At 42.5% G+C, this 13,285-nt stretch overlaps 2 protein-coding genes across 4 annotated transcripts in view; both read left to right on the forward strand.

Annotated features, from left to right (window-relative positions):
• Positions 1-3,355, forward strand: part of SH3BGRL (SH3 domain binding glutamate rich protein like) — a 32,886-nt gene extending 29,531 nt beyond the window's left edge. The window contains exon 4 of the mRNA XM_062640210.1: positions 565-3,355. Coding sequence (XP_062496194.1) covers positions 565-597 — 33 coding nt within the window. The 3' untranslated portion in view covers positions 598-3,355. The remainder of the gene's footprint in view (positions 1-564) is intronic.
• Positions 3,356-6,426: 3,071 nt separating this feature from the next.
• LOC134174752 (TLR adapter interacting with SLC15A4 on the lysosome-like) lies at positions 6,427-10,687 on the forward strand. Of its 3 annotated transcripts, XM_062639985.1 has the most exons (3): positions 6,427-6,557; positions 7,143-7,247; positions 8,988-10,687. In XM_062639985.1, the coding sequence occupies exon 3, from the start codon at positions 9,035-9,037 to the stop codon at positions 9,956-9,958; it is 924 nt and encodes a 307-aa protein (XP_062495969.1). In that variant the 5' UTR covers positions 6,427-6,557; positions 7,143-7,247; positions 8,988-9,034; the 3' UTR covers positions 9,959-10,687. The 3 variants fall into 3 exon arrangements, with proteins under 3 accessions (XP_062495969.1, XP_062495967.1, XP_062495968.1); XM_062639983.1 differs by lacking the exon at positions 6,427-6,557 and having other exon boundaries at positions 6,738-7,247; positions 8,955-10,687; XM_062639984.1 differs by lacking the exon at positions 6,427-6,557 and having other exon boundaries at positions 6,739-7,247.
• Positions 10,688-13,285: the final 2,598 nt, after the last annotated feature.

The following is a 13,285-nucleotide window of genomic DNA, read 5'->3' on the forward strand; positions in this document are numbered from 1 at the left end:
ATTTTCTTCTGTGTCCCTGCTGGCTTCTGTCCCCCTGCAGTGCAGCAGGGAGCTGAGATTACTCAGCACTGTCGGTGCCAGGACGGACCTGCTGCCAGCCCAGAACAGGGCTCACGTGTGGGTCTTGTGCTTGAGCAGCTCTGGGCTGTGTCCAGCTGAGGACTCGCAGCTTGATCCAGTCACCCTTCCGGGAGGCAGTGGCTAAATGCTGGCTCAGTCCGGTTTGGTTCAGAAAGGGTACAGCATCTATCCTGAGACCTCTTCCCCCCCTTTTTTTGTTTTAAACTTTTATGGTCAAAGCCAGCTGCGGGCACAGGTTGGAGTATTCCTGCAGGTCTTACTTGGGATGGCTCAGAACTGGAGTTGAAGCCAGCACCGTATGGGACTTGTTTTGTAATGTCATTAGAGGTGATGGGGACTCTTATCTTAAACTGGGTTCAGTGCTGCTCACTTCTTAATCATGTACCACTGCAGACTTTGTTGTGTCATACACTCACACAGGTAAGTGTAAGTTACCACCTTCCATGACGTACTAATATGTGTAATTCTCTTCTGCTATTTCAGGAAGCTGAAGCACTGGCAAAGCAGCAAGCATGAATTTCAACTGCCTTAAACGTTCTGTAAAGGGAATTTCCACAGCTTTTTATAAAATAGTACAATTGTCTCTGCTTCAGGAAATGTAGGTGTGATTTCTAACATTTGATTGGTGCTTGCAGCATTCACCTAATACAAATTTGAACACAAGATGACAATGTGAACATAAAGTTAGAGAGCGTGGAGTGTGTTACTGCCAAGTTGGAAGCATAGGAATGAAGCAATTGGACATGAATGATTTTCACCTAATTCAAACTGTCTTGGCAAGTCGTCCATTTTGTGTAAACGTAAAGAAACTATTTTAGTACTAATAATACAAATGGGGTTATACCTAGAGATCCAAGTATTTAAAACATGGAAAACAGCATCTAAAACCTTGTCAGATAGTAACTTTAGTGCCTGAGTTGCCTCAAAAATGTTACTGAATTACACAGTAATTTTTCAGTGTCTTTTCTGGTTTCAGATGAAATTGTAGGTGGTGGTGTGTAGTATAGCCATTGTAGTCACTTTTGAAAGTTGTGTTTGTTCTTTTGTAGAGTGAGTATTTAAGATTTGTATTGTAACACACTGTACAGATGGTAAAAACAAACAAAAAAGCCATGTTTTTCTCATGTAAGTGATCCACGTGGGCCCTTTTCACAAAAAGGGATTTGGGCAACGGATGGCCTTTCCGTTGGCAAGTTCATCACACAGCTGCCTAAGCACGACTCGATTACACATCTGTGTGCAAGGTCCAGTGCACCTCAGTGACGACTGCTCTAATCCCCAGGCACTCCTGCAAATAAGCCAAAACAGCCAGAAATGGCATTTCCTTACCTGTGTAAGGGTGAAAGCCTTTAATGTATTTCTCTACAAAAATGCCAGTTCACACTGCTTATAGCATTAGGCATCGTATTGCATGTTCAAGTAGTCATTAGACCCATATAGTATTTTTTCAAAGGAGGAAATAAATGTTTGAATAGCAAGAATATTGTAATTAAGCGAGACTTCTTTTTTTTTTAAGGTTTTAAAAACTTTTTTCCCATTGTTATTGCCATATCATAAAGCTATTGCAGCAACTGCAGATCCATTAAAGTGTCTTGTATTGGTGCAATATTAACCTGTCTGTTCTCCCAGTGTTCCTGAGAGAGACTCTTTTTCTTGGCCATACTCTGCAAAAATACAGATAATTACAAGTGCCCTGAAGGGTGAGAAACAGGTTTTGAAAGTGTGTGGGTAACTTAAGATGCATTTTGCACCACATACTTACTCCCCAAAAGCATCAAAACACAGGAAGAAAGATAATTAGTCTTTGGCGTAGTTGGAGGCTAATTCTAATGGCTCCACGCATACAATTTTGATTTTCTTTGTTCCGTGAAGACAGAGAAACAAAAGGGTACAGATCAGCAAAAGGGTGCATTGCCATGTGGTTATTTTACACTGATGCTTTAAAATCTGGGCAGTGCTTTTTAAATACTTTCTGAAACTGATTGGAGCTCTTGGTTTCAAAGTCTGAAATTTAGGAATAGGGAAAAAAGTCAAAACTCAACGCTTACAAAGATGTTCTAAAGTGGAGTAATTGGATAGTTCCCTCACCAACCTTTCTTTGGGACTTTTGTTCTCTTCACTACCACTAATGATCTTGTCAATGTCTGTTAGAATGCAGCTTGTTGCTGTTGGCTGGAGAGCAGCTCTGCTGCCAGACAGCTCATGGTGAAACTACTGCCGGATCCAGTGTAAAAGTGAGTTAAAGTTAGTTAAAATGACATTTAATTCATGTTTTATCTCTTCTGAATTGGAGCCTGGGAGGTCAGTTTCAAGCTTGTGCTTACATAAGCAAGCAGAGTATCAAAAAGCACAGGGATAGATTAATGTTGCCTTCACATGCCTTTGTGCTTTTTCATCAGCGGCTTCATCAGTAATTTTGTTAAATCATATTTCAGTAATTCCTGAAATGCTGTGAAATTTATTTGTAAGACTGTTTGAGGATGGAAGTTAGGTTATGTTTTAAACCCAGTGTCTGATTTTTGTTGCTCAGTATGATTTCACTTGTCTGAACCTAGGTGATTTTTCTTTCTTAATATTGGCCCCATCTTTATGTCTCAGCTAGTGTTTAAGTAAACTCTAAACGAGTTTTGGGGAAAGTATGGAAGCCTTGTGAAGAAAGTGGGATTTGACACGCGAGTCGCTGTGCTCATGCCTGTTTGCTGTGTTTCCTGTGTAAGGAAAGTAATGGTGTAAGTTTTGTAAATTGCAGTCATTATTTTGTGGAGTATGTAATTGGAAATCTCTGCCAAATTCAGCAACCCAAAACATGCTGAAATGAAGTTGGTCTCTGCTTCTGATGGGCAAGAAAATCTCCAGGTTTAAGAAAGCAAAGTCACTTCCCTCGCCTGGTCCCCCAGCCTTGCCATATGGTAGTGTTCAGACTGTGTCAGCATTCCTAAGAAAGCTCTGTTGAGACAGACTGAATTATTTCTTTGTCCAGGGAACAAGGCACCAGCACAAACAGAAAAATACTGAAAATAACTCCTTGTTGTGTGTAAAACCTGCGTTCATTCTGATGCAGATATCCTGCATGAATTTTGGAGTGCTGGGAGTCTGCTGCCTGTTTGCTGGTTTTCTGTACTGTACCTGTGTTGGGTTAACAATGGGCACAAGAACGGAATTTGTTCATTTATCTGTTGTTTTTCTATGTAGAAGGCAGGCATTGAGGATTTACCGTGTATATTAACCATTCCTGTATCATTCCAATAAAATCGGTTTAGAATGCTTTCTCACACGACTGACTGGTTCGCATGGTTTGTTCACGGTTTGAAGTGGTCCCTTCAGTTGGATGAAGTGGAGCTTCCAAATGAAAAGGCTGCAAGCTCTGTACAGCAAAGTGCGTGTTACACATGCCCTGGTCCTGTTACGTCTGTTGGGTTGGAGCTCTTACCTATTGCAACTAGTGGGTTTTAATTACTTAGAATACCTCTACCCAAAATAGTCACTGGAGGCATTTGAGTTTTGGGGGAGCACTGAATACACTTCCTCATTAACCTGCTTCCCCCCTCATTCCCCAAGGCTGTGATAAATGGGAAGCGGATGGAGCAAATTGGGTTCATCCCATGCCTGCAGAGCCTGGCTGTGCCAGACAGTCCCTGTTGCTTTTTTGGCAATGTGTGATTAATTAGCTTTTAGGGAACTATGTTACTAAATATTTGTGTTGCCAGAGGGCAGTGTAGGATAAATTTTTAAACTAAAACTATTCCTTTTTTACCTTCTGTTCGTGCCTGGTGGATCCAGCAGGTTCATTAATTTAAGCTTTACGTGCTGAAGTTTTGCACCACCTGAAAGATGTTCTGTAGAGCCTCAGAAGATGCATTCTCAAGCCCTCAGACTGCCCTCGGGGTTGCCCAAATCTCAGTCTTCAATCCACATCCTCCAAAGGAAGCCAGTAACTTACTTCTTTCAAGAGTGGCTTGTAAGGCTGCTTGCGTGCCATTTATATGATCAGCTTCTGTTCTGTCTGAACAACTAAAGCACAACTGAGAACCACCAGTTATGATGTCTGTTAATGGTGTTCATTGCTAGTCCCTTGCATTGACTTCCTCTACTTCAGCATCTTAAAAAATGGTCCATTGTGTAAGATAGGAAAAGGGGCTTTGGGTGCTATTTCTGAATTAACAGTGAATCCCGTTTACCTTTCCTGTATATGCTCTTCACTTGTATAACCCAGAAAAAAATCTCCATGTTTCTTGTTTGTTCATACCAAGTCAAAACCCCGTGCTGCTATTCATTAATGTAATAACAGTTTTCAAAAATCTGTTTAGAAAACACACTGCATGTGTGCATATAATGTTTACTTAACTTGCTGTTTCAGGTTGCAGTGGTGTGCGCTGTAGTAATAAACTTTTCTACCAATTCATGTGGGACTTCATTCTTTTTTTCATGCAATATTCTCAATCTGCATCTCAAGGCAAATTCTGTAAAGTCTGATTGTATCATTGAGATGGTGTTGCACAGATTTCAAATACCAGAAATGCCTTGAGGGGTGCGCAGTGGAGGTAGGTGCCTGCTGGTCCCTGAATGAAAGGTCTTCAGAGAGTGTGTTCAGTTTAACTGCACAGTGACAAAGCACAGAATGGGTTAACCTGAGGTACAGCAGCAGTTGAGGAGGGGCTCTGGAGCAGCTCAGGTAGGGGTGAGAGTGTGTGCATGTATATACACACATACATACATATATATATATATGCACACACACAAACACACAGTATACAAAGATCTGCTCTGTGTCTTGATTTTCTGGCTTTTGGGTGGGAAGGTTTTTTCTAGATACGAGGAAAAGGCAGGGGCCAGTCCTGTGCACTCAGGCCCACAATTTGATGCATGCAAGGAATAAGGCTTTCCAAGAACAATGTAATTAATGTTCTGTTTTTTTTCCAAAGGACTAATTTAAATCCATTAACATAAGAGACTCAGACTGATCAGTAACCTGTGTTAAGGTCTTTTATCAGAGCTGATCTGTGTTTTCCCCATGATGGTATGAGAACTTTAATAGCCAATTTAAAAAGGCACTGAGACAAATCCATCACCTTCTAACCAGCCAGTCAGGTTTCCTGACTGCGTTTTCCTCTTTCACCAAGTCTTGGTTTTTCAGGGCTTTGCTGTGCTGTGGGAATGTGTGTATGACACTGCCTAGCAGGAGGCGGTCTGTGTTCACATTTCCCCAGCTGACTGAAGGAGTAAGGGGAAAATCAAGGTGTTTCCTTATTGCTCACATCCAGGTAGTCCATTCCAGATCCCAGTTCTGGTGTTGCATTTTTGCCACATTCCTTCCCCCCCCTCTTTTCTCACAGAGACTGGGACAGCCTCTGCACTTGTTCTGGAAATGGATTACACCCATGAATACATCAGGTAGCACTAACCATGCAGAATAATCCCTCTACAAATAAGTCATTAAGAGGTAATTATCTTTTAATGAGTTTCCCTGGGGAAGTGTTCTACAGATTTTTTGTATGATGTGATCTTGGTAGAATGTTTTAGATTGAACAGTTCATTATTTTGTTTTCAGTGGTTATTACTAATAATTTTGAACTGGGTTGGTAAACTTTCAGAACAACTGGAAAATGCAGGCGGCTTCTAGAAGTCAGCTTTAGGTGGTGAAGTAGAAAATTGCTGTCTCACTACAGGAGGTGAGCACCTTGAGCATGGAGTACTCCGAGTATGTAAAATACATGTGTTTAAGATGTTGCATTCATGAAGGAGCAAAATTGATTCTACATAGAGTAACTTCTCTCACAGGTTTGCCTGTTGAAGACTTGGGCACGAACTTGGGACTTTTCATTCCGAGTTGCTCGGTACATTTCAACATCCTTTTAAGGGAAACGAGCGACATCACTGATGTAACATCAGCTGCGATGTAATTCCCCCGGGGCTCCGTTCCTCTCTCAGCCCTTTCCCAGCGCACAGAAGCAATTCGCTGTTTGTGCCAGCAGCCCTTGCTCAGACGGACGGGTCGCGGCGTTACCGGTGAGCCCCGGTGGCCGCCGCCTCCTCACGGATCTGCAGAAGCCCGGCGGCTGGTCCAGGCAGGACGGGATGGGGCAGGACCCCCCGCACCCCGGGTACCGGCCACCGCCTCGGGGTGTTGCTGTGGCAACCAACCGCGCCCTCCCATTGGACTTCCCTGATGTCAGTCAGGGATGTCCGTGAGCGCCGCGGGGCTCGGTACCTGCCCTGCGTGCTGCGGCCGCATCGCTCCCATCGGGGGCCATCGCGCCAGCCGGCGGCCCCCTGAAGTGTGCTTCTGGAGGGAGGAATCGTGCTTCTTGGTGTCTAAAACCTGCATCCCAGCCCCGTGAGCGCCTTTCCGCTGCAAAAACGCCCCTCTGGGATCGAAACCAGGCTCGCTGTGCCGCTGTCATTAAACCTGGCAGAAGAGGCATCCCCGGAGAGCTCGAACTCGGGTTGGGGTAAATAAGGAGTTGCTGTGGGAGAAGGTATTGGAAAACTCGAAGAAGCTGGGGTTTTAAAATGAAATAGTGATGGTTTAAATGGAAAATAATAGACTTGCAGCAGCTAGGCTTGGAATAAAACAGTTAACGTAGTGAACTTCTATTTCACATTTATGTGTATCAAATACAGTGGCTGGATTGAGTGACTTTGCATGCTACTTCTTCCCCATCAGAAGAAGGTCACAAGACTATAAATCTGGCTATTTGTTTCAAAAGGGGAAATGTAAATATCACCGCCTCTGTAAGTCAGGTGGGTGACAGCACGAAGCTGAACTGCTCTAGATGGAAGTGCTGGGTGGAATTCAGGTTTGGTTTTGAACAGCCGGGTGAAGTAAGACATGGTGATCCTTCAGAGGACTTAGTTGGTGTTAAGTGATGTACTGTGGCAGTTAGCAACTCATCAGCATTGCACCACAGCCAGAAACGACTCCGTTCGCTTTTTTAACATCCTCTTTTAGCTCTGCTGTCACTTGGTATTCAAAAACCGTGCCCTTTTCCAGTGGGATCACTTCTGTTTTAAAAGGGAAAGAAAAGGGAACTAAATCATGTGTACTGTTTTTTTCCACACAGACAGCAGTGAAGAAAGGGTATGTAAGAGTCTGTTCTTGTGCAGCTGCTGTAGTAGGAGAGTTCTGGGCTATGTGACCATCCGCCTCCCTTACTTGACGAGGTTTGGTAAGTCTGGGCTTTTTGTGCCCTTTTTCCTCACTCTTTGTTCCAGAATGCAGGCACCATTTGCTTCACTTAAAGAGGGCAATTTTGCTAAGATACCCCTATTTTAGCTCTGCATTAACACTGTGACCATCTACTGAACACTATGACCATTTTCAAAGCAATGCAGCAATATTTTTTAGCGCTTAAAGATCTGGGTACCTATATCCCATTTTTCAGAGGTAGATAAAGCATATGTAAATGATCCCGTAGGTAAAATAAATGATTATGCTAATGTAACCAGGAGAAGGCATGGTGTATTGCCTCACTTGCTGGCATATTGCAATTGCAGTGTTGCCTTCAGCTTCAGGAGCAGTGCCTTTCCAGCTGAAACAGAACCCTGGAAAAGAAAAAGCAAATGGCTGTAATGTGCCAACAGGTGGGAAATAAAAAATATCCCATCTTTCAAGTAATTGGAGTTGTAGAAGAGCTTTCTGGAAGGAGTATTGGGATTAAAAAAAGTGACCCAGTGTTTCAAGTTTGATGGCTGATTGATAGAAGCAAATGAGTGAAGTGAGGAGGGTCTTTCTGGTTATATATCATATATACTCAATCTGCAGTGATTTCATTGCTGTGGAGGGCTAAACAGTGACTTGCATGGCATCCCTACTGATGGAACTTGCCAGCCCAGTGAAAAGTATTGAGCCTTAATTGTCCATGATGCAAGTAGAATTTTGGGTGTATTCTCAACAGCATGCCAGTGTGTCACGTTCTGTGGGAGATTTAGTATGTACTCTGCAGTAAAGCTGCCTCATCCCTTGCCTCTGCCCCCTATTTCAAACCATTAGCACACTAGAGGCACGTAAAGGTACTTGAATTACTCAGAGATTTAAAAAGGCATTTGAAGAACAGACAGATTTTCTTGTGTTCATCTTTCCCATGCCTTCATAAGAGGAGTGCTGGGGATCTTTTCCTTAGTGAGTTTAGGTCAGACTTGGCACTAAGTGGAAAGATTCCCGCTGATTTTAACAGTAGGTGAATTGAAAAGGAATGGTAAAGACTTGCTAAACACAGTAGATTATTTTGAGGCATATTGGCCAGCTTTTAATTGTTCATTTATCTTGATTGATAAAAGCCTACAGATACACAAGCATACTACTTATCGCTATTGGGGAAGACAAATTAATATCTATCTTTCCAAATCATCATTAAGAGGAACTTTAAAAACATTCCTATATGTGAACTACATGTTAGTTTTGCTGTATTTGAACTATCATCATCTTTTAAAGGTCCTTGGCACCTCACAGGAGGGCTCAGACCAATTCAGAATCAACCTCTAAGTCTGAATTTGATCTTGATTTCCTTCCTGTGTCACTCCTTCAGCTCTTGGAACTTGTTGTCTTTCAGTGGAAAACCTTGATTTGCAACTGATGGTAGTGATATAGACAAGTAAAATAATTTTGTTGATTTTATAGCCTATAACTGTGATCTATCTCAGCTAGCCACAATACAGAGAGGTTACTAGGAGCAGAGGTCGCATTAGAGATGAAGGACCCAGTTAATGCCCTTCCTATACCTACTGAATGACACTTGTTGACATGGTATAGAGGTTGGAATTGTAGAAAAGCATGCAGTTTGCTAAAAGTAAGTATTTTGGAGAGAGAACAAAAGAATCACAGTCTTTATGAAAAGCACATTGTGACTTTTTTGTTATTGCTCCTCTTTATCCAGAGAAGGTTGAGGTACTCTGCTTGTCACTCACAGGACTACATGGAACTCTGCTGATCAGGCTGTTACTCACACTTGTCATCATGTTGGCAGAAGGCATCTTAACTAGATTCATGTATAAAGAAAGCTGTCATCAAGATAAGCCTCACAAATCTCATGCACCCAGAAAGGATAAAGAGGGAATCTGGAGACAGAAACTTGTAGACAACCCAAAAATCAGAGGCTTTGCTGATGGACATGAGAAGCAGGGTGAGATCCCTGCTAGAAGCAGCAAAATGGAGCACAGGAGCAGTCCTCAGTGGAGATCTATAGAAAAGGAACCTGCAAAGGAACGCAAAGTGCTTGTTAAAGGAACCGTGTCACCGGCTTTGCATATCCCCAGGAGAGAACAGGATACTGATCAGGTGGATTTGTACAGGTCCTGGTTGTGCAACAGCATTTACCAAAACTACCCTGACCTGCACATTGGGGGAGACCGCGTGGGGGACCACGCGTGTGATTCAGGTTGTGTTTTGGACCATGCGTGGGATGAACTTCCCGATGGCCCTGTTTTACTGTCTGCAGATATCCCTCTAGGTCAGTCCCCTCCACGTGAGCATCCCGAAAAACCAAGTGTGAAGTCCCTGCCTGGAGATGAAGCTGGGGAAAGGAGTATTGTGCTCTGTAAGGAGCCCCTTTCAAACTCCGTGCTCAACAGGTACATGGAAACAAAAGTGGCAGAGCTCTATAAAGAGGTTTTTGAAGAAAACCTGACCAGATGTGGTTCTGTAACAAACCTCCTCACCTGCAGCTGGGTAAGGAATAACCTGACTCAGCTAAGCTTTCAGCTATCACAGGAGCAGAACATCGAAACATCGAAAGCCAGAGAAGTGCTCTTGCACTCTTTAGCTTTGTTTAGTTTGTGCAACACTACCAATAGGAATAGCTCTGAATTCAGTACTCCAAACTTACTAATCTCAAACCCAGCATGCATGAGGAAGAGCTGCAGGACACAGTTTACATCGTGACTGATCGACTTAGCTGGAGCGGTGAATATGGTTTGGATGTGAATATTTCACTCCAAGGACTAGGTTGGGAAATAAAACATTTACACACTACAGACTTTTTCAGATGAATATGTTAAGGCTTGAATCATACTTTGTTAACAGAGGAAGTAAAGGTCATTGTTTCCTTTTTTCCTAATATAGAATTTGAAATTAATTTCTCTCTAAAATACTACTCAACCATATTTTTATACTGTATATGTCCTCCTAAGACTTTGTATGAATAGTCATGTACCATTGGATTTACTCCTGAAAGAAAGAAAAATCAGTTGGAACATGGCTGATAAAACTTTCCTCTAAGAGACCGATCCACCCAACCAGATAGTGAAAGAGTCAGGTTGTCTTTACTAGACTGGACCATGTGGTTGAAGCCCAAGTTTGAACTACTGGGGTTCAAATTTTGCTCCTGCAAAGCTTGATCACAGTGCAAAATGTTTCCTTGGTTTGAAAACCTTGTGGGCAGGTGGAGGCGTGCAGGACTCGGGGATTATTTTGTGCATACCATACATAGGAAATATATTGACAGGATACATGAATGAAGACACTAATGTTATTGCAAATGTACGTTTGTACTGCGTAGGTGGAGAATGTTACAATGAAAATCTGGGTGATTGTTGATCAAGATTGTAAAAATGTTTAATTTTTTTTAAAAAATGTTTTTCTTTTAAATAAATCCTTACCTCTCTGATGAAACCCGTGCAGCTTTCTGTCAGTATACTGTTGGTTATGGATTATCTGTGGTTTTAGTAAATGGACTCTGCTTTTATTTCCTTGGAAATGAAGCACCTCCACCCTCAGCAAGGTAAGATGCCTGCAACAGATGGGCAAAACCAATTCCTGCTGAGGCTGAGCATGTGGCAAATAAAAAGAGTTAAATGAAATCTGACTCATACGTGTCCAAGACTGAAGTGACCATCCTTGCTGAATCAGAAATTCCCATCGGCCTCGGTGGTGTAAGGAGTGCAAGTGACACTTAAGAAATGAGTAATACTTGTCTAAGAGGGCAGTAAGAAAGGATGCTTTGCTTTTACTGGGCATTGCCCTGATTCCTTCCCATCCTTCAAAACCAAGTCAGGAGTCCTTTGGAAGAGGCCGAAGGACTGCATTGGTAGAGATGCAGAGAACAAGTTAACTGAGGGTGAGAGGAAAAATATTCCAGGGGACATCAGTAGCCAAAGGGTTTGCAATTAACCACAGAAAAAAGTGCTCTGTGGCATTTGTGCTGCCTTGCCCTTGCCTTTGATTTCCCCTGGGGTATATTTATAGCTCAAACTGAAGTCCTGAAAGAAGTTAATTGCACGGAGTTCTTCCTCAGGAAACGTGGAAGTTGGAGTTATGGCTGAGGGTCAGACTTTGGTCAGTTTTCTGTCCTTTCCAGCCCTGAGAAGCACAAGGGGTAGACCTATTCTCTCCTTCTCACCCCTGAGTCCTGGCCCTAGGTCTTGAAGCCAACTGTGGTTTCAACACTGATGTTCACAGATGCTGCTGAGCACTGTTGGCTGCCGCAGTGGGAGCAGCTCTGATGTCCCTGCTTCTCCCATCACCTGGAGAGAAATGGCGCAGTGGAGGAACGTGGAAATGAATATTCTGTGTGCCGCTGTGGATCTGTGTCAGTCCCATCCTGTTTCAGGGTGGGTTTCAGAGCCCAGTTTTTAATTAGTTTCATCAAATATGTGGACAATTTTGTCTGGAAGGAAAAGAGCACACAATACCACAAGCAGCATCATAATAAAGGCTACAGATACAGGCTGTCCTGATAACTTTAGCTTGTATTACAACCCAATGGAAGTGAGAAGCATGTTACAGAGTTCATGACAGCAGCTATACCAACATCAGCCGTATTATGGATGTGGATGAAGCAAGGATGTGTCTAGCACCTGCAAAGATAATATATGACTTTATTGCTGGCCTGCTTTCTGGTTTTGTTTTTCTACTAGAAAAATGTAAGATGACTTAGTTTTTAGAGTTTTAATGAACAGTTTGGAGGAAGGAAAGGGAAAATTAATTTTTCATAGCGATGTAGCTGCATAGCACAATAATACACGTTTTAGCAGTGCAAATGAGGATGTAGATAAATGTTAATATAAAGCACCACAGACCTTATTTTGTTATTGCTGCTGTGCAGTTTTGCCCATGGAAAAGTATCATGTATGTTGCTGCAGAATACATTTTAGGAGCAAAATCTGGTATTTCTGGAAAGCCAAGACAAATACATTTATTACACAGTTACTGGTTTAATGTCAATTTTATTTAGACTGATACGTTTCAATCCATGGCATGCTTTGGATTTATTTATATCTGAGAGGTACTGAGTCCCTTTGTGAATTTGAGTAGAACTCCATCAGCTGCACTGGAACTGCACCCATTGTCACCCGCAGGAAAAATGGCTCAGTGAACTCAAATTACATAGGGAAAACCACTTCCAAGGCATGCTCTGCTGGAGGACACCACGTGTATTCTGTTAGAGATGAACGCAGTGCTGTGTTTTACAGAAGGCCAAATGCTGCCTGGTGGCTCTTTTCATCCACAGGCCAGAAATCAAAGGAGAAATGCTGCCAGGGAATTCTTGCTTTCAGATCCAGTTCCCATCTCCTATCCTCATGGAGAACCATTTACCAGGTAACGGGACGAGGATGCTGGAGGCAGCTGGACTCTTCAGTTAAACCTACCCAATTAAACAATACCTGTAGTTAGGACAGCCTGCTCTGTCATGGGCAATAAGCCTCTGTAGAAGGTGATTCAATCTACCTGGGTAACAGGGCCAGATCAACGTTAGCAATTTTTCTGCTATCTATTAAATAGTGAAATGGTGATATCTAGTGGTGGGTTCCTTTAGTACCTCTTAGTTCAGGATTTCCAGAGCTTTACAACCATTTTGCAAATAAATCTCAAAGTCTGGCTCTCTTTGGAGGGAGGATTATTTCCCACAAAAAGGATGCTCAAGCATGCAGAACAACAGCTTCTATTAGCTGATGTTGTTATATTCTGCAGATTAAAACCTACAAAGATGGCAATCCATCTTTCTCCGCAATAGTTTACATATAAAAATGCAATATTGATATTTTTTCCCTGGTTTGCTCTTGTTTTATGTACAGGTTTCCAAAGTTTAGCTGTATGATTTTAATTAACCCAATCTTCTTTTTCACTTAATTCCTGTCTGCATCTGCTCTGAGTTAATTTATTTGTGATGACCCCATCAATCTATTGGGAATATAAATCACCTGCGTGGGTGCCCAGCTGTTAGCAAACCCTGCTATTCCTATGTGCTAGGTCCTGACTGCCTGGGGGCTT

The sequence above is a fragment of the Pezoporus occidentalis genome, unplaced genomic scaffold (assembly GCF_034315485.1).
Source record: "Pezoporus occidentalis ecotype Australia unplaced genomic scaffold, CSIRO_AGI_Poc_V1 ctg63, whole genome shotgun sequence".
In the NCBI taxonomy this organism is placed as follows: Eukaryota; Metazoa; Chordata; class Aves; order Psittaciformes; family Psittacidae; genus Pezoporus; species Pezoporus occidentalis.

Bases quoted from the DNA above. Each gene is read 5' to 3' on its own strand.
- LOC134174752 (XM_062639983.1), top strand. From the start codon at position 7,118: ATGTGTACTGTTTTTTTCCACACAGACAGCAGTGAAGAAAGGGTATGT. The intron at 7,248-8,954 runs GTAAGTCTGGGC...CTCTTTATCCAG, and splicing joins CCCTTACTTGACGAGGTTTG to AGAAGGTTGAGGTACTCTGC.